Source organism: Microtus ochrogaster, unplaced genomic scaffold, assembly GCF_000317375.1.
Source record: "Microtus ochrogaster isolate Prairie Vole_2 unplaced genomic scaffold, MicOch1.0 UNK9, whole genome shotgun sequence".
Classification (NCBI taxonomy): Eukaryota; Metazoa; Chordata; class Mammalia; order Rodentia; family Cricetidae; genus Microtus; species Microtus ochrogaster.
Window position 1 is genome coordinate 3,418,711 of NW_004949107.1, and position 19,304 is coordinate 3,438,014.

The following is a 19,304-nucleotide window of genomic DNA, read 5'->3' on the forward strand; positions in this document are numbered from 1 at the left end:
TTAATATTTCAAATAAATCAATATTTCAGAACAGAAGGCTGACTCTACATTGACAGTTATTTGAAGATGAGCTCTAAATAAACTGTTGTGTGTATTTTACAAAGATAATGTGCTGAGGAGTCAAAAAAAAAAAAGGATAGTCCTTTGCCCCTTGGCCATTGGTAAAATAATCTAAGACTAGGCAGAGCCGCATGTCCTGTGCAGGGGAACTGACAGCACGTAGGGAATAGGGAGAACCACATGACCGGTGCAGGGGAGTTGACAGCATGCAGGGAATAGGCAGAGCAGCATGACCAGTGCAGCAGAATTGACAGCATGCAGAAAGGAATTATAGGATCAACAAGAATGTTTTCTCCTTTCTGCACTGAGCCCACAGAACTAAACCTGGAATTAGAAAAAATATTCCCAGGACTGGCAAGATGGTTCAGTGTTGGAGAACACTGGCTCTTCTTCCAGAGGACCTCTGATTAATTCCCAGCACCCACATGGGGGCTCAGTCAGCCACAACTCTAGCACAAGGGGATCTAATAATGTGCTCTTCTGGCCTCAGCAGAAGCCAGGCTTGGCACATGGTACACATACATACATATAGGCAAAATACCCATGCACATTAATAATGATGATGATAATATAATAATTTTAAAAGAAAAATACACCTTTGCATGGATACTTTGTTTTATACTTTGCAGCAGGAATGATAAATAGTGATTAGTCAGAATGAAAAATTACAAACAAGTTTACGTTTTAACAGGGCCAGGAAGCTCTCAGAGCCCAAACGAAAGCTGCTTGCCCTTAATACTACAGAACTACGTACTACTGAGCCTAAGGAGATTTGAAGGAGTTCCGTGGCTTTGACGGCCTCCACCACAAACTGCAATAGATTCCGGGCCTTTAGTGCTGACATTGTGTAGGTCTAAAATCTATTCAGCTTGCCTTGCAATCCAGTCCTGCCCACTCTGCAGAGAGACACACTAGCCAGACAGCTGCCCAGGCCTCCCACACATTCAAGGATCCTGTATGAACCACTGTTCTGTAAACCTCAAGAGAAATTCCAGGGCTTAGGGGTCGCCTTCTACTTCTAAGTTGATGTGCAATTCCCTTCTGTATGCTATGAATATGTTTTATTACCACTGGTTAATAAAAAGCTATTTCAACCAATCGCTTAGCAGAGCAAAGCCAGGCAGGAAAAAATAAATAAATAAATATATATATATATATATATATATATATATATATATATATATATATACACATGGAGAGAGAGAGAGTGAGAGAGTAGGCAGAGTCAAAGAGACGCCATATAGCCACCTAGGCGGGAACCTTACAACAAAACCTCATGGCAAAACATAAAATAATGGAAATGGGTTAATTTAAGATATAAGAGCTAGCTAGCAGTACAATAAGTGATTGGCCAAGCAGTGTTGTAATTAATATAGTTTCTGTGTGATTATTCAGGTCTGGGCAGCCCGGAAACAAACAATTGGTCTCCACCTACACTAAGTGATGCATAACACTCTAGAAAAGAACACGGGGAGACTTTCAAACCTTGACCTAGGCAGTTGCAGCACCTGGAAGACCCTCAGTTGCCCCCAGCATCCTTGGGGTCATTTCTCAGACAGCTACTGAAGACAGAAAGCTGCTCTTGTGGCGTGTCTGGGTGAGCAGACAAGAGAGCAAACTTGCTCCCTCATTACGTCACTTAACCTCAGTCAAGAGCAACGGCTAAATGACCAGGGAACAAAGGCTCATTCTTAGTGTTCTCAGTATACCTTGGCAACAGTGTCAAAGACAGGTGACGTCTAAGACCTGGCATGAGAGAGCTAAGAGCCACAACTTAGTCCCGAAAGGACACCAACAGGACAAGTGGAGACAGTCTCACTTCCATGGGTATTATAATCATACTGCATTATTTGCTATTTGGCTTTTTTTTTCAACTAGAAAGCACCTCAGAGATGACCTAATCCATACCTTCGTTTTCCACGAGAGGCCCCAAGGCCTGAAAAGCCTGTATAGTCTACTCACACAACGCATTATATGCCTTGTGGGACAGGCAGGGGCAGAGAGACTGGAGTGAGCGGAGTGCCACAGGTGACATCAGGTGGCACGGCTAGCGACACTCAGACAAACACTTCCCACTGCCAGCTCTTTCTGGATGAATTATCACAGACATGGACAGGTCATGGGCTGAGCTTATATTCACACGTGGGCTTCCCTCGGGAGGGGATGAGTACTTGAACACTGGCCTTACTTCCCAGTCCGTGAGACCGTCTGGATAGCCTTGATCCACTCAGTACGCTCCTTGGGAGTGGCTGCCTGCAAGTAATAATGAACTTCATCCGCTGTGATGATCTCAAAAAGGTTCTCCTCGTCACTCTTCTTGCCTGGGGGGAGAGAAAGTAAAATAACATGTGGGTGCCAGAAATTCAGCAGTTCACCAGTCCACCACCTTCCCAGAGTTGTGGAATGTCTGGTTCTCCATGTCCTAAGGAAAATCTGCATTCGGATTCACTGCCTAAGAATACAATCGGTATTTGTAAAGATAGCCGTGTAGTATGAGCATTAAGAAACATGTGCAATACGCAAGGAGAAACATTTTCTTTCATATGTGTAAGTAAGCTAAATGTCTTGCCTTTGCACGCCAAAAGCAGCTATTGAGTAACTTCTACTGGTGTAGAAGGAGAGCCTTTGTTTGGCTCCAAGCCAAGAGCCAATCTCAATATACACTATATTAAAGTGCACGTGTATTTATATCTACAACCACACATATATCATGAACCCAAGCCATATCAAACATTAGTCTTGTAGATATAAGCTAAACTAAGAGATAAGTCTGAGCTCTTAATGAAAGAAGAAAAGGCAAATAAACCCAAAATGTCAAGATGAAACCAGAGTGATTACATGGTTTGCTCCCTTTCAAATGGCATGTCTTCTCTTGATTCAAGATAAGCTATCAAGAGATGAGTATCAAGACAAACAAGCCCACATCAAACAAATTATTGTAGAGTAATGCCTGTTGAAATCTGGTAATTGTCACATGCTTTTCTTTATAATTTTGGGTTCGAAAATATGATTTTCATAACAATACAGAAAAAAATAGTCTGACAAGTGACAGGGGAAAAAAAAGAAAGAAAACAGGGCTTGGGTTGTGAAAACCACCTCTCCAGTGACCCCATCCATCCTCAGCACCTGACAAGGCAGTGACAGCCAAGCGGTGAATCCATGAGTCAATCCTAGGCATGTGAGTGCAAGAAAACAGAAGTCTTCTGGTGCAGCCCCTTATTTTCAGAACAGGGACGAGATGCAGTGGGTGGCATGCTCACAGGGGTCTGTGTAGTAGACCCAGCCAACTGTACTGGGGTAGTTTTCCCTCTAAGCGCTTTGTCTCACATTATAGGTACTCCGCTTACTCTGTTTGTTGCAGAACACTTCCTTAGCTGGAAAAGTGCATGATCTCCTTTAAGGAAACCTGCAGCATCAGGAGTTGTCGCCAAGCTCTTCATAGAAGCCAGATTGGAAGTGATGAATTTTTCTAGCATTAGCATTAGTAGTGACACACTCAAGGCATCCATAAAGCCATCCCATTGCCCAAGTTCTAAAAGGCAGGCCAGCTCTTCGGGAGAAAAGACGCCACTTACTCCCTCCAAAGTTCTCAGACAGTACATTGATGTGGGTTTGTGTCTCATGACGGACTGATTAGCTCAATACACACAGGGGGAGAGTACAGTAGACACATTTCCCTCCCACAGAAATGCCTTCTTACCATCGGGATTGCTCTCCACTGACGTCACCACACAGCCCCTCAAGTGGACCGCTCCCAGGGGATCTTCACCCTGGAAGAGAGGGGGGCTGCTGAGTCTCCAATGTACACAGTGTGGACCTGCCTCACCCTGTTGCTGCAGACAGCACACAGGCTTAGCCAGGCACATGTCAGGTGAGAGCATATGTGCTTTTCAGAATGTCTACCCCCTCCCCCCACACACACACACACAAGCCAGTCTAGAGCTGAGATCTGGAGGAAAGAAGTGGAGAGTTGGAGATGCTCAGGTCGCTATATCCCACTGAAGAACTGCCTGTTCTCGCCCTTGGCATAGCATGTCAGTGCTCACAGGAGTTAGTCACGGGACACCACGTGTGAGCAGTGCAAAGCCTCAATCCCAACAGTTGACACGAGCTTCTTTTTTCTTTCGAGTCAGATCTTTTTGTTGAGGAAAAAGCCTCTTGGTCAGTCAACAGCCAGAATTGCTGGACCTAGGGGGACTGTCCAGGTGTCCTGGAAGATGAATTGTCTATTCATGCATGTTAAAGCATGTGTGTGGTCTTGGACAAAATGAGTTGCTGCAATAATATCAAACTGGAGACTACCTTGGGGAATAGGGTGGACTAAAAGCTGCTTTCTGGCAACCTAGTAAAGGTGAAAATTAGAATAAGAAAAAATGGACATTACTCTGACAGCAAAGGAGAGGCGGAGCTTTGAAAATTCACAATAGTAGTGACAGAGCAGGTAAAAGGTGCAGAGAATACAGGAGATACAAGTAAATGACGTGAACACCAGAATACAGGAGACACAAGTAAATGACGTGAACACCAGAATACAGGAGACACAAGTAAATGACGTGAACACCAAGCTTTACTAGGGGGCTAGAGAGATGGCTCGGTAGCTAAGAGAGCTTCCTGCGCTTGTATGAAGACCAAATTTGATTTCAGCACTAATGTAACACCTGGAAATGTCCCTCCACACCCTTATAACCCAAACCTGTGGAGACAGGAGGATTGCTAGGGTCTGTTAGCTTCCAGCCTAAGGACAATATGACAACAAACTAAACTCTAGTTTCAGAGAGAGAATTCACTGCAAAGAAATAAAGGAAAGAGTGATAGAGGAGCATCTGACATTATCCTCTAGTCTCACACACGTTTATGGTCACACACCTGTACACAATCATGTTTATAGAGCACACACACACACACACACACACACACACACACACCCCACATGGAGAAGTCTTGTCCAAAAGCACTTTGTTTCCTCCAGTGTAAGCAGTAATGCCCTCAACCGGCTGCTCAGTAAGAACATCCTCTGACAGAACCAGCACATAAGCCAAGAAAGGCACAGATCATAGCACAAAAACACAAAACCAAAGCAGTAGGACTCCTCAAAAAGACTATCAGCACCCCTCACGGACTGAATTCCGAGATGCTGAAGTAGGTAAAGGTTGGATGAAGACTTACTAGTCAAACGATTAGTGACCTCAGATGGCTCACAAACAAGCAGATGAATCTGATCTAAGACCTGTGGAGGAATATCAGCAACACAGAGGAAATAGACAGAAAAACGGAAAAGCGGTAATGTAGATTGAAAAGTGACAAGGAAGAAAATTCAACAAGATAGGATGTTGAGAAACAGCAACCAAAAACAGAGTCAACTAAAGAAAAAAAATAGAGCACAAAGTACCACCAATGGGTTTGACTAAGCAAAATAAAAATATCAAGGATGGAGGAGATTGGGGACTGTGACATCCAACATCAATTAGTATAAACAAACAAATGGACACACAAACAGAACACAGTGCCCAAGAACTCCAGGATACAGTCCTAAGACCAAATCTAAGAATCCACGGCATAGAGAGAGGTGTGATAGAAACTGAAGGTAGATAATCTATTTGACGAAATCATAGCAGAAAGTAGTGCAAACCTAGAGAAAGGGAATAGCATACAAACACATTGGGCATTTATGATCAAAAATTGACATACCCAGAGAAGAACCTTCCCACAACATATTATAGTCATGATAGTGATAAAGCAGAGACAAGAAACAATATGAAAAGCTGGAAAGGAAGTGCAGGTATATCTGCGGTGGGATGTGGAGTCTCGTGGGAATGCTGGGAAGCGATGCAGCTGGGTCAGATCGTAGTTCTCCTTTGAATTATTTGAGAAAACTCCATGCCGGTTTCCATGATGGCTGGACTAGTTTGTACTCTCATCATCCTTGAGTTTTAAAAGTTTCTCTTTCCTCCATAGCCACTGGGAGTGGAGTGAGGTGCTGTCTCAAAGTAGCTCTGTGATGACAAGGGATGACAAGGGACACTTGGTAAAAAGAGTTATTGGCCATTTGTAATTATTCTTTTGAAAACCATCTGTTCATTTCTTTAACATGTTTGTTGATTGGCAGGGTTTTTTTTTCCATGTTTAATTTTTTTTCAGTTCTTCAGAAATTCTGGATATTATCCCCCATCTGAAGTCTAGCTAGTAAATACTTTCTTCCATTCTGCTGGCCGTCTGTTCGCTTTGCTTATAAAGTTGCTTTTGCTGTGTAGAGTTTTGTATTTTAATTTAGTCCCATCTGTTGATTCTTGGATCTAGTCCCTGTGCAGTGGGAGATCTGCTCAGAAGTCATGCCTAAACCTGTGTCTTGATGTACATCCCTTCTGTTTTCCGTGGTTGGCCTCAGCGTCTCAGGTTTTAAATACAATTAATTTTCTCACTCAGGGCGAAAGATGCTCGAATTCCACTCAGCACATCAATAGGCAGTTTTGTCAGCACCATTTGTTGACTAAGCTGTCTTTTTCTTTCTACTACGTGTTTCTTGTTCCTTTGTCAAAATTCAGGTGGCTGAAGCTTTGTTGGCTTATTTCTGAGTCTTCTCTTCCGTTCCATTGGTCTAACTGTCTGTTTTGACTGTTTTTATGCCAGGCTATCCGGCTATCTTTCTCATTACAGCCATGTTGTATAATTTAAGATGGAGTGTCGTGATACCTCCAGGCATGTTCTTTCTCCCTAGGACGACTTTGGCTATGTGCGGTCTTTTGTGATGTCATATGAACTCTTGACTGACTTTTGCTAGTTCTATGAAGAATGGCACCGGTGTTTTGATGGGAGCTTCATGGAGTCCGCAGTATACTTTTGATAGTATAGCCATTTTCACACATTAATCTCACCAATATACCTGTGGGAGGCTATAAATAAGGATAAAACCTAAAAATTTAGAAAATGATTTGTGAGAGGTTAAAATAGGTAACGAGGATGGGGGATTTCTTTTTTTAAAAATATTTATTTATTATGTGTACAATATTCTGTCTGTGTGTATGTCTGCAGGCCAGAAGAGGGCACCAGACCTCATTACAGATGGTTGTGAGCCACCACGTGGTTGCCGGGAATTGAGCTCAGGACCTTTGGAAGAGCAGGCAATGCTCTTAACCACTGAGCCATCTCTCCAGCCCCCGGAGGATTTCAAAAGACTCATGAAACATGAAAGAAGAAATGGGAGGAAGTTTACAATGGGGATCAGAGGTATGGGGTAGACGGTTGAGGGGTAAGAAGGATCTGCTAAAACACACTTTGATTCAATATTTGTTTGAAAATATTACAATGATATCTAATACCTTGTAATTTGAAAAGGTTTAAGAATAAAGCAACCTCTCTTAAGGCAGGCACATAGAACAACATCAGCTCTCTATCACTATTCTTAGAGCCACGAGAGCATGGAATGATGTTTCAAAGGCTGAAATGTGCTAACTGCAAACGTGGATTGCTATATACAGCAATGCTATCCTTTAAATCTAATGGAAAATTAGGACATTTAAGAAAATCATAAGCCAGTTCATGGTGCTCAAGTCAGCACTGAAAAAACATTCTTTTTATCATATTATATTTATTCTGTATGTGTATGTGCGTATGTGTGTGTGTGTACATGTGTTCATCTGTGTACTATGGTGCATGCGTGTAAGGTCAAGGAAGCACTTGCAAGAGTCAGTCCTGTCCCAGGGACTAAACTCAGGCTCAGTGGCAAGTGGCTTTACTCACTGAACCATCCCAACCCTAGAAAAGTTTCTTAAAGGAATAGTATAAACCAAAGAGAAAGAAAGACATTCTCACTTGAGGGCACAGGACAGAATAAACTCCAAGTGATGAAAAAGAAAGAAAATCCAGACAGGATCCGTCACGTCCAGCGCAGTCCACCAGGAAGGCCCTGATATGACTATGGGTGAAAGAAAATGACAAATACTTGTGCAACCAATAAGAATGGCCAGAAAACTGCAGGAATGAGTGAGCATCTCTCAAGGATGAATTTAATGGTAAATGGCTTCAACTGCCCTTAGAGGCAGTTCAGCTGGCTCTCTTAGCAAACAAGAGTCACCTCTCTATCGTCTCTAAGAAATGCACATCACTAGCAAAGTCAACAATGGACTCAAACTCAAAGGACCAACTCAACTAGTAAGGTTAAGGGCAGCCCAGAGTAACTTGCTGTAGTTAATATGGAATCTGACAAAGAAGAAATAGCATATCAATAAAGAGAAAATTTATCAAGAACAGTAATAATTATAAATATCTGTTTCAAATAACAGGGCTCCCAATATTGCAAAGCAGATATTAATGGCTAAACAATAACAGGCTAAACATGGTGACTTCAATGCTCCTCCCTCCTCTGTAGAGATGCCGTATAAACTAAAGACCAATGAAAGAAACCCAGACTTAACTTAGCTCAAATGGTCTTAGCAATATATGCAGAGCGTTCCATCCACAGAAGGTACATCTTTTCACAGCCTATCAAGTGCTTTTCAATATGTCTATCTGTGAGCCTGAATAGACTTTACAAGGCAGGCTGCCTCATTAAACCTCCCATTTATGCCAGTCTGTTCCCAATTGCCCTTTAAAGGCTTGTTAGCCCCAAGGACAGAATACTGGGTGGAAAATTTGAACAAACCCTCACACAGATTTGTATTTTCCAGGATTTTTCAAAGCACAAATTAGAGCTCTGTGACTTTCCCTACAATGACCAAAAATAAAGAAATGGATGTCGTTGGGGCCCACTGGAAAATTAGCATTTATAAGGTGGGGAAAGCTTCTCTGTGGTGTAAGAGGACATTCTGTAATTAGTTTTCCAGCACCTTCGGAGGCATTCATGTAAAGCCCAGCACTAGTGTCGCTGTCCCCGCCGTCATCTTCTCCTTTGATATTGCAGCCTGGAATCTAGAATTCCTGCTTGCGACCTGGAGCCATAGAAACACGGCGCTTGTGATATCCAAACTTTGAGCAGAATGTCCACCCTCTGCAGGTTAGACCAGACAGCCAATACAGTAAGGACTTTTTCCAGTCCTTGCCTTTGGTGCTTGATCGAAAGCTTTCTGCGGTCCTCCGGGGTGCTTGGTGCTGGAAGTCTGTGTGCCATCCTCCTCCTGTTCAATTAATACTTCCTCTTTTCTGTGTACTAAGACGCAAATGATCCAGTCTTACCAGGCACCAGGAGTAGCAGAGAGACCAAACACACCAGAAGGTAAAGGTTTCTTCACAAAATTAGGGGGGAAACCCTAAAATTCACATGGAAATACAAAAAGACTAAAACTAGTAAACATTAGAGAGAGAAACAGCAATGGTGGAGGCATCAATTTCTCTGGTTGCACTAAAGTCATAATAATCAAGGTGGGATGAACTCAAATAATGGCTACACAGGCCCTGGGGATAGAACAGAGAACCAAGAAATGCACCTCAAAAATATAGCCAAGGGGTCTGAAACAAAAGTGTCAAAAATACACATTAGAAAAATGATGGCATCTTCAACTAACAGTGTTGGGGAAGCTGGATATTCATAAGAGAACTGAAACTAAATACATAGCTCTCACTCTACAGAAAGTCAGCTCAGAGTGGACACAAGATCGCAGTGCAAATCCTGAAACAACACAGGTGAACTGTTTCAAGATGTTGCTGAGGAATACGATTCCTGAAAAGGATTCCAACAGCACAGAGAAAAACAAGAACTGGCAGATGGGCTGCAGCAGATTGAAAGCCTGCCTTCCCCACCCCGGAGGAGCAAAATCGACAGAGTGAAGAGTCCGTCTGCAGAACGGAAGAAACTGCACCAGCTCCACACCAAAGATGATATTAATATCTGTAATAGGTGAGAAACTCCTAAATAAAATACCAAAGAAAACAAAAAAACAAGTTAAAAACTGGGCTAGTAAAATGAATTGACCAGTCCCAAGAGAAGAAATGCAAGCAGCCAAAAAGTATTTGGAAAAGTGTTCAGTGTCCTTGGCCATCATTAAATGCAAATCGAAGTCATGTTGAGATTCTGTTTCACCCCAGTCAGAATGGCTGTCATTTAAAAAATAGTAAAGGCTTTCAAAGATATGGAGGAAAACGAACACTTCCACACTGTTAATGAGAATGTAAAGCTTGGTAGCCACTACTTAAATCAATGTGGAGTGGTCTCAAAAGAGTAAAAACAGGAAACAGCATAATTCAACCTAGAACTTGGATTACATGGCTAGGTAGTTAAAATGTGTTACATATACAGATATAAACAAAACAAAATATTGACATGTATTAGGAAAATGGACGGAACTATGGACCATTTTGTTAAAGCAAGACTAGCCAGACTCAGGAAGATAAACAGCCCTCATGGTCTCTCCTATGAGGAAATTAGAAAGCAGAATATGGACCACAAAGGAGGAGGAAGAGGTACAAAAGGAAGGAAGAAGAGGAGTATGTGACGGGAAAGATGAAGTGCTATTCGAGGGAAAAGGATCAAATAGGCTCAGAGAAGACAGGAGAAGGGAGGGCAGTGGGGGTACAAGGAATGGCAGCCAAGAGATGGCAGATAGAGGCGTGAAAATCTCACAAGGAAGCCCATTATTAGAATGCCAAGAGAAGCTAAAGTGGTGATAGATAGCTCAAATGGGACAAAAGTTAACTTGAGTTAACCAAATGCACTGATATTTTCTTCCACTGCTGAGTCTTGGCTGGTCTAAGGGGCATGAGGACTCAGGCACTGGCATGGGAGGTGGTAGAACAAAGTGACAGAGAGGAGGAGGCAAAACAGAGGGGCGTGGCCCCAGCTCACACACAGCCTCTTTGTGAATGGCCTTAGCAACCAGGGAACCTCACCCCAGCAGGGTCGTAGTAATGCAGGTAGGCCGGGTCTTCTCTCAGGATGAACTTTCTCACTTTCCAGTTTTTCCTCCTGTGCCCCTGTATCAAGGAACCGAGAAAGGAAGAGTGAGTTGCTAGCATCCCTCTGTACACACAGCACCCCAGGTAAGAAGTCTGCTGATGTCCTGGCCCATGTCTTTCTCTGGGAGATCGAGCCAAGGCCAATTAATGAGACAGATGTTATTGAATCACCTGGGTAAGTTAAATTATTTCTGTACTGTATTCTGACTTTAGAATTATGTGTAATGGTACAACATATGTGACAGGTTAGGCAGCGCTGGGCACATGACTTGGCTCAAGACATGGTCCTTTTATTTGAGGAATTGATGATCCATATGGAAATAGGCTATGACAAAATCCAAGTAAAATGCTAGATATAAATAATGGATTTCAAAAGAATTAAATGAGAGAGATGTGATTGTAGACATGAGTTATCAAACAAAGCACAATAAAGATGTCTGCTTTGGGTTCTGGTGATGGAACACAGGTTCTCATTCCTACATATATGTATATGCACCATGTGTGTTCTTCGTGTCATAAGGCACTGAGTATCCTGGAACTGGAGTTAGGGATATCTGTTAGCCTCCATATGAGTGCTAGGAGCTGAACCCCAGTTCCCTACAAGAGCAGAGAGTATTCGTAATCAGTAAGCCATCTCTCCACTTCAGGAGGACTTCGGAGATCCATCCACATCTACAAACATGGGTATTTTCTTTGCCTTAATAACATTGCCCATGAGATATGAGTACTTAGGTTGCCTCACACCATTTCTTCTTTGTTAGAAGATGTGAAAGCCATGCTGTCTTGTGTGACTATTAAGTGGCTACCTCGTTATCCTGAGCCGATGGATCAGTCAACCTTAGCCAGCGGTCATATTCTCCGAAAGCCTTCTCCAACATCACAAAGGGGTTTATTGGAAAGTCTACTATGAGTGTCTGATCATCCTTCTTTAGCAATTATTTACTGAAGGATTTCAAGAGCATATACATGCCTGCCTGGGTTTTCTAACAACTATTAATTGAATTATCAGTCATCTATTGTATTTGATTTTGTTGATTGACAAGTGCTTATTATTTATAACAGAACATAAAAGAGTGTTGAATTCTATGGCACAAACAAGAAAAGCATACATAATACATGGTTTTTTTTCCCTCACAAACTCTGTATGTGACCAAAGATTAAACAGAAAGGTATTTAGCTCATTGTTATAATAGAAAACTTATACAGAAGGGATTAGACAGAATATAACCCATCCAATCATCCTTGTACTTGTTCCATTTGCCAACTATGGTATTTCTTCTGAGACAGAAGTGGGAAAGAGGCGGGGGGACACAGTCCTCCACATAGACACAGCTACTCCACCTGTGGAGTGTGCAACACAGGTGTCCTTTCTCATGTTACACTTTCTCTATAGGTTAACCCTGGTAAACTCCCGGCAGCAATAGAAAGAGAGTCGATATTTTCAGGACCATAAAGTTGTTTTTAGTTTGCCACCAAGTGATTCTTGGTATGAACAGAGTCCCTCGGGAGGATTGGGGAAGGCATAAGAAAAACTCAGCAACCTATGACTCTTCGTGGCTTGGGCTACACACACATACACACACACACACACACACACACACCTCTTTCCTTACAATGCACTTGGCATCCTGGAATTCTGTCCTACCAGGAGCTACACAAACACCAAACCCATCCATTCAAACATGTCCTGAAATGCGCGTGGGAACTAGATGGGGACAAAAGCAACTTGAACAAATTTGGGGTTCACGTGCAATAAAGTGAACATTTAGGGAAAATCCTGTCTTCTTATGTCTATAATTTTGAATTAATTTGATTAAGTTTAGATGTATCATGGGAAAAAGCTACATGCAATGAAGAAAAACTTACATAACCCAAGACCCAAGACTATTAATCAAAAGAGAACCACCCAAATTACAAGCCCTAGGAATTAACACACCGTCATTCCGGACTCCATGAAAAGGAACTGTGAACAGTAACCAGCGACCCTGGTCTCTAGTCTGCCTAGCTTGCTGCTCCCTGGTAGCATCCCCTGCGCTGTTTCCAGCACTATCTGTTGAAATAAAGCTGCCGCCTTTCCACCTGTGTGCACTTTGTAAATAAGATGCAAGGAACTTGAAAACGCCCAGTGCAGATGCATGAATATCCACACATGCACAAACACACACCAGCACCAAACTTGGTGACCCAGCAGGGAAGTAAGATTAACCTCTTAAAAAATGTTGAGCTTGTAGGTGTACTAAATGTTTGCAAACTCCTCCCTTTTATGAAGATCACCATTTCCCAGCTTTTTTTTTTTTATTCTGATGTAACCCCATGACTGTGGTGGCTGGCTGCACTAACCAGTTCAATCAGATCACCCCCAACGCCTAGTCCATGACAAAATGGGGTGAACAATGATGAATGAACTCTGCTGGCTGCTTCTACTAAGATAGAGACCACTAGGAAGTGGGAAAAGACTTCACAGCCCATGCCTCCCCGAGTGGAGTTCAGAACAAACACAGCCAGTTAAATTGCATCGGTGGCCAAAGTGGCTATGACATTGTGGACTCTCTCACCCTTTCCAATGCCATCTCTTCTCGCTCGAGTAGAGTCAGACTCTGATGCTGCTTGAATCCCTTCCCCTTCATCTTTCCCTCCCTTCCCTCTTCATCTCTCCCTCCCTTCCTTCTTCATCTCTCCCTCCCTTCCTTCTTCTCCCCCTCGCCCCTCTTTTTCTTTGTTCTGTACAAGAGTCTGCATTACAGAATGTCACATTCTTAAAAGAAATAACCAATGTAGCAAGTGGTCTTAGACAATGAGTTTTCTAGATGAAAGAGAAGTCGGAAGACTTCGTGGGCACAGATTAAACGAAACAGTCACAAGATACTATGGTATATACCTAAAGTTATCCCATATTCAGAGCTGAGGGTGGTAAGGAAGCTTCTTTTGCCCCATGTTTGGGGTGGGGGAACAAAGCCACCCCTCCAGTATGACTTCTTGCTAAGAGACCCTGTGCTTTCTTAACTCTTACTATCACAGCTCTGGGCACCTAGAACTGTGGAGAGCTTCAGTTTACCACAGCCCTAGCCTCAAAGAATGATCATGAATATCTGAAATTGCACATAATCACACACACACACACACACACACACACACACCTGCACTGTGCCCGTGCCCTCCAACAGGACCTGACCTTAGCCCACTATGCCTACAGAGCTGGCCTCGTGCCATAGTTCTCCGTTTCACCAGGCTTCACCACAGTCTGGAACAGTACTTCCTTGTTCTTAAAGATTACCATATAGTGTGGCCCGTTCTTATTTTCTGATCACTTTGAAGGACTACATCATGAAATGTCTTTATCTTTTGGATGGCATCTCTTGGCCAACTTATGCCTCGCTGTTAAAGAAAGAGCAATATTTTCTTAAAATACTTTTCATCACCAGAAATACTTTTCTGGTTGGTTATTAGTCAAGTAAACTAACTTCTATTTAATAATGCCAACTTTTTTTCTTTTTCATTTGTTTCTTTTGTCTTTTTGAGATAAAGTCTCACTATTTAGTCTAGCCAGGCCTTGAGCTCACTGCAATCCTTATGATTACTTAAGCTTTATGAGTGCCGGGATTATAGATATACACCACCATCCTCAGCTCACATTGGCAATTTTAAGGAAAAAATTAGAAGGCTTGAAGCAGAGGGAGAAAATAGTGATAGTCACTCACCTGCTTCAGTAAACATCCCTGCTTGATGATCACACCTCTGAATTCTTCTCTCAGAATCACATCCTCATCACTGGAATTCTCTTCACAGAAGAAGCCACTGTCCGGCTGTCGGGAAATCACACAGCAGGTTCTTACGGGTCTCAAGAAGAATGCCATGTCTGCACCCCCACGTGCCAGACACTTTTCCTCCATGCTGTTGCGTGTGCCATGACACGAAGGTTACTTCAAAGTTACTCTGGGTTTGCTATCTAAGCATCGCCCATTTTCTTGCCCCTGGATCCTGGTCCCTTTGTGTCTCTATCCCAGGATGATCTGGTCAATAGCCTTTGATTTTCTATGATTCTCCAGGCTATGTCCTAAGTCTGTCTGAGTCTTCTTCTGCCAGACATAGTTCTCACTTCTCATGGGACTTCAAGGCCGTGTTTGTAATCACACTGACAACACCTGCTGTAACACTCTCCACTGTGACTTGTCACTCAGCTCCATCTCTACCGCTGAGAGAACCAAGGGTGTGTGCGTCACCTCGGCCCCTGCAGTCAGGATAGCTGGAGATTTTCTGAACTAAAAGAGAGTATCAAACCGCACAGAGGAGTAGCAGCTGCGGGGAGCTAATTTAGTATCCTTAATCTTTGTAGCCTTAATAAATGGCAATAAAAAGATAGAGCAAGGGTCTGAAGCGTGAAAAGTACTGATTGTGGACCTCCCGCAAAAGTGAAATGAAACACTCTCTGGGATGTTCACCTCGCTTGTGTAAGGAGGGTGGCTCTTCACATAGCTTTCCGAACTTCTACATTCTGATCCAAAATAGAAACAAAACTGTCAAAAATCCCCCTAGAAATCCACAGTTGCTGACATGGCCATGTGATGGCAAGTTAGGCTTGTTACATAAGATGAGGTTTCGCAATCTCGGTAGGCATGACATAGGAGGCATGCAAGGTCATGGGGGAAGTGCATGCAGAAGCACGGTGCCTATTTGATTATATACACAGACAGACAGCTCATCGCATCTGTGATTTCATAGGCAGCCCTGTGAGAAGGACATCGTACCAGGACTGGCACTGTTACCTTGCCACTGCCGTGCTGCCTTTGTCAAGGACAACATATGCCATGTAGCTGCACACACACCTTCCTAAAGGAATGATTGCTTAAATCAGAACAAAGGGCGCAAGACTTCAGAAGTGCCTTCAGAGACAACTACTCAGGTAAACAATCGCTTCCTTCCTGCGGGTCACTTGGAGAAAGCGGCATTGAGGGAGCAGCTGCTAGGTCTAGAAAGTGCCGGTGTAATAGAAGCTTTACAGACCTGTGCTTCCGTAGCTTGCAGTATTTGTCTTTAAAATATTTGTGTGTGTGTGTGTGTGTGTGTGTGTGTATTAATGTGAGTTTGACTATGTGTGAGCATGTGTCTGCTTTAAAGTGGGCATGGAGGTCAAAGGACAACTTGCAAGAGTTAGAGATGGTTCTCCCTTCTACCATGTAAGTTCTGGGGATTGAACTCAGGACAAGCACCTGCATCCAGTGAGCATCCCAGCAGCTTGTTATTAACTTTTTGACTCTGGTTGGCTTCTTCTACAGCCTTCTCACCCATCAGTTCTGCTTAGGACCAAACATTCTGCTTGCATAGGTGGCAGGTGGCGCTAAGCTGATATTCATAGAAAACCTACCCTGATCCTATGTCAGAAAAATCAAGCAGGCAGTTTTTCATGCTTACAAAGTAGTAGAAAGCCTCCGGGTTGTCCAGGAAGGGGTTCTCAGCTATTCCATCCGCTGCATCCTTAGACAAATCCCCAGCAGGCTGCAGGTACCCTTCACTGAGCAGTGATGCGGAAATCATGAGGCCTTCCTGGCGATTCCTGACCAACTTGTTGGAAACTAACCAGTCAATGACCTCGCTACCTGGATGAGGACATCAGAGGGGAAGTTAACTCTTTCCCAAGCCACCAGCCACTGACTGCCAAGCACACACTGGCTCCGGTGCTCACAGGTGTCCCGCTTGTCTCAACTTCTCTGCTACTCCAAGAAGAAAAAAAAAATTAATGAGACAGATACTGGGAAACAAAAGGAATCATGTAAAAGTTAAAGTACACACACACACATGTACACACACACACGTACACACAAACACACACGTCCTACTTTTAAAAGAAACACATTTTAAAAAATCATTTTTTACTAAGTTACACATTTATTGAGCTTGTACAAAACAGCAGATGGGCAGTGGGCAGGTTCCCTAGTGAAAGAGCAAGCATTAAAGTTAGAGAATTCTGCTGTAAGTCAGTACTGTGGTACAATGAATGACTGGATCCAAACAGAAAAGGATCTATAGAGAAAGTAACTGGGCCGAGAACTAAAATATGAGGTTTGAAAGCATAGGAGATAGGATCTGAGGGTCCGGCATAGGCAAGGATGCAGCAATGTGGACAAACGCGAGCACACTGCAGCCCCTGAGAGCAGAGGTGGAGCTGGTGAGAAGAGGTCACGAGGAAGCAGGGGTAGAAGGAAGACATGGGGCAAGGAAAGACTGGTGGCCCTTTAAGAAATCCATCAAACCCCAGCGTGGTGGTGCAAGCTTTTAATCCCAGCACTCGGGAGGCAGAGATACACAGAACTCTGTGAGTTTGAGGCCAGCCTGGCCTACAAAGTGAGTTCTAGGATAGCCGAGGCTGCTACACAGAGAAATCAGGAAGAAAGAGAGAGAGAGAGAGAGAGAGAGAGAGAGAGAGAGAGAGAGAGAAAGGAGGAGGAAGAGAGGGGAGGGAGGGAGAGAGGGAGGGAGGGAGGGAGGGATCTGCCAACAAAGGGACATTTCAAATTTTTAATTATCAAATAACATAATAAAATATGTGTCCTAAATTAAAATTTGATTACACTACTTGTGTTTATTGCCGTACATTTTAAAGAATCTAGCATAGACCTTGAGCAGTCATTTTATTTAACTTTTACCTCAAGAGAAAATTACAGGGAATGGAATGAAGAGAACCTATCAGTTGGGTTACTAGCAAGCTACAAGTGAAACTTTGTATTTATAAAGGGCGTTCTTTTCAAGTTCAGCTGTGACAACCAACTTAGTAGCCCTCCAGTCCTGGGACACTGGCGCATTGGGTACAGGACTCCTGAAAGAGCCATGTGTCGCTTTCAGAGACCGAGCCCTCCTGAGTTTCACACGTGAAGTTTTCCCCCCACTTTTCTCGCTCTGTGAAGACAAGCATTTCCGCCTTCAGCCCTTACAGCTCTACAGGAGACAGCAGAAACGAACCCCGCTGGGGTTTCAGTAACCTGCGGCTTCAGTTGCATGTCCAGTTGCTGGACCTTCATTTTGTATGTTCTCACACTTGAGTCTGTGCTGAAGTCTGAAAGACCTCCGGCGGGTGATAGCCGTGTGATAGTCTAGGTACACCATTGCATGTGGTCATTGACCGCTTCCTAGTTTCTGCCTCTCAGCTGACACCACCTGACTCTCATGAAGACTGCACTTGTCAAGGGTTCTAGAATCCATATGATGGTGCACAGGAAGGACTTGAGTGTTAGTGGATGCTTTGGGACTCGGGGATGCATCCAAGAGAAGATGAGTCTGGGCTTGATCTGGTGGCTGAGGTGTCCTAGGAACCCTTTTTTATTCCTTTGGCCTGAGGCTGTCTCAAAGGAACCCCAGCCCCTTATCCTTAGGATCCTGCTTTGCGTTTATTGTTTCCCTTGTATCTTGATAAAGAAGCTTGGTCCTGACTTGATGCTAAAGGCTACTGCCCGCATTCTTGGAAGCACGCTCCTGTGAAATACTATCCCCTAGGTGAGAATCACTTCCTTTCCTCCTCCCCTTCCTAACTCTGACCTAAGCCATTTTGATGGATTGTCTGTAGACCCAACACCTTCTCAGATGCTTGCACTGCTATAATTCCTCCGAGTTGTATCCCTATGGCATCTCTTGCAAACATGTTGGATGTCTGGCACACTTACTCGCAAACCAACATCACATTTTGCTGCCTATCATGAGCCATCCGCTCTTCTAGGTGCTTGCCTCAATTTCCCAGATGCATATTCTGCACATTCCCACCCCTAACTCATCATCAGAAGCCGTCCCCACAAAACCCCTCTACTTTGAGGTCGAACCGAGGCACCCCCTCCTAACCACCTCAGCAGCTCTCTTGGTTCTTTCTCTTTCCCCAAACTTACAGTGCTGTTGCACAGATATCTCCTCTTTCATCATGCTAACTATTTGAAAGCTCACCGCTCAGAGCGCCTGGTGTGTGTCAGGGACTATCCCACTATACAACAGAAGCCTGGGAGAGAGGTGCAGAGATTTCCCACCGGGTAGACAGTAAAGCGCAGGGGCAGTTATTGGCTTTGTGCCTCGTAAACTGCTGATCGAGAGCTGGATCCCAGCCAGTGTGTTTCTTGCGAGCTAGCTTTCCCCACTATAGCACACCGCCTAACCTGGTGACACCTACGACCTTGCTGTGCACCGTGTTTGACACTCCCAACAGTATTACTTCAGTTTTATACTGCATATTTTAATTCTCACTTAATACTTAATTGTATTGTGGATTGAAGCTTATTAAGCTGTTCCTAGCCCTTATACTTTTGCAACATAATGCCAAATATTAAAGAAAAGAGATGCTTGATTGATAAAGCTGTGGCTTCTGACGTCGTATCCTGAACAAAAAC

General features: G+C 43.5%; 1 protein-coding gene and 1 pseudogene across 1 annotated transcript in view; both read right to left on the bottom strand.

Annotated features, from left to right (window-relative positions):
- Positions 1-2,244: 2,244 nt before the first annotated feature.
- Positions 2,245-19,304, bottom strand: part of Plek (pleckstrin) — a 60,990-nt gene continuing 43,930 nt past the window's right edge. The window contains exons 6-10 of the mRNA XM_005366433.3: positions 16,354-16,538; positions 14,643-14,747; positions 10,879-10,962; positions 3,761-3,830; positions 2,245-2,381 (exon numbers count right to left, since the gene is read on the bottom strand). Coding sequence (XP_005366490.1) covers positions 2,245-2,381; positions 3,761-3,830; positions 10,879-10,962; positions 14,643-14,747; positions 16,354-16,538 — 581 coding nt within the window. The remainder of the gene's footprint in view (positions 2,382-3,760; positions 3,831-10,878; positions 10,963-14,642; positions 14,748-16,353; positions 16,539-19,304) is intronic.
- Positions 8,605-10,031, bottom strand: LOC113458211 (annotated as a pseudogene).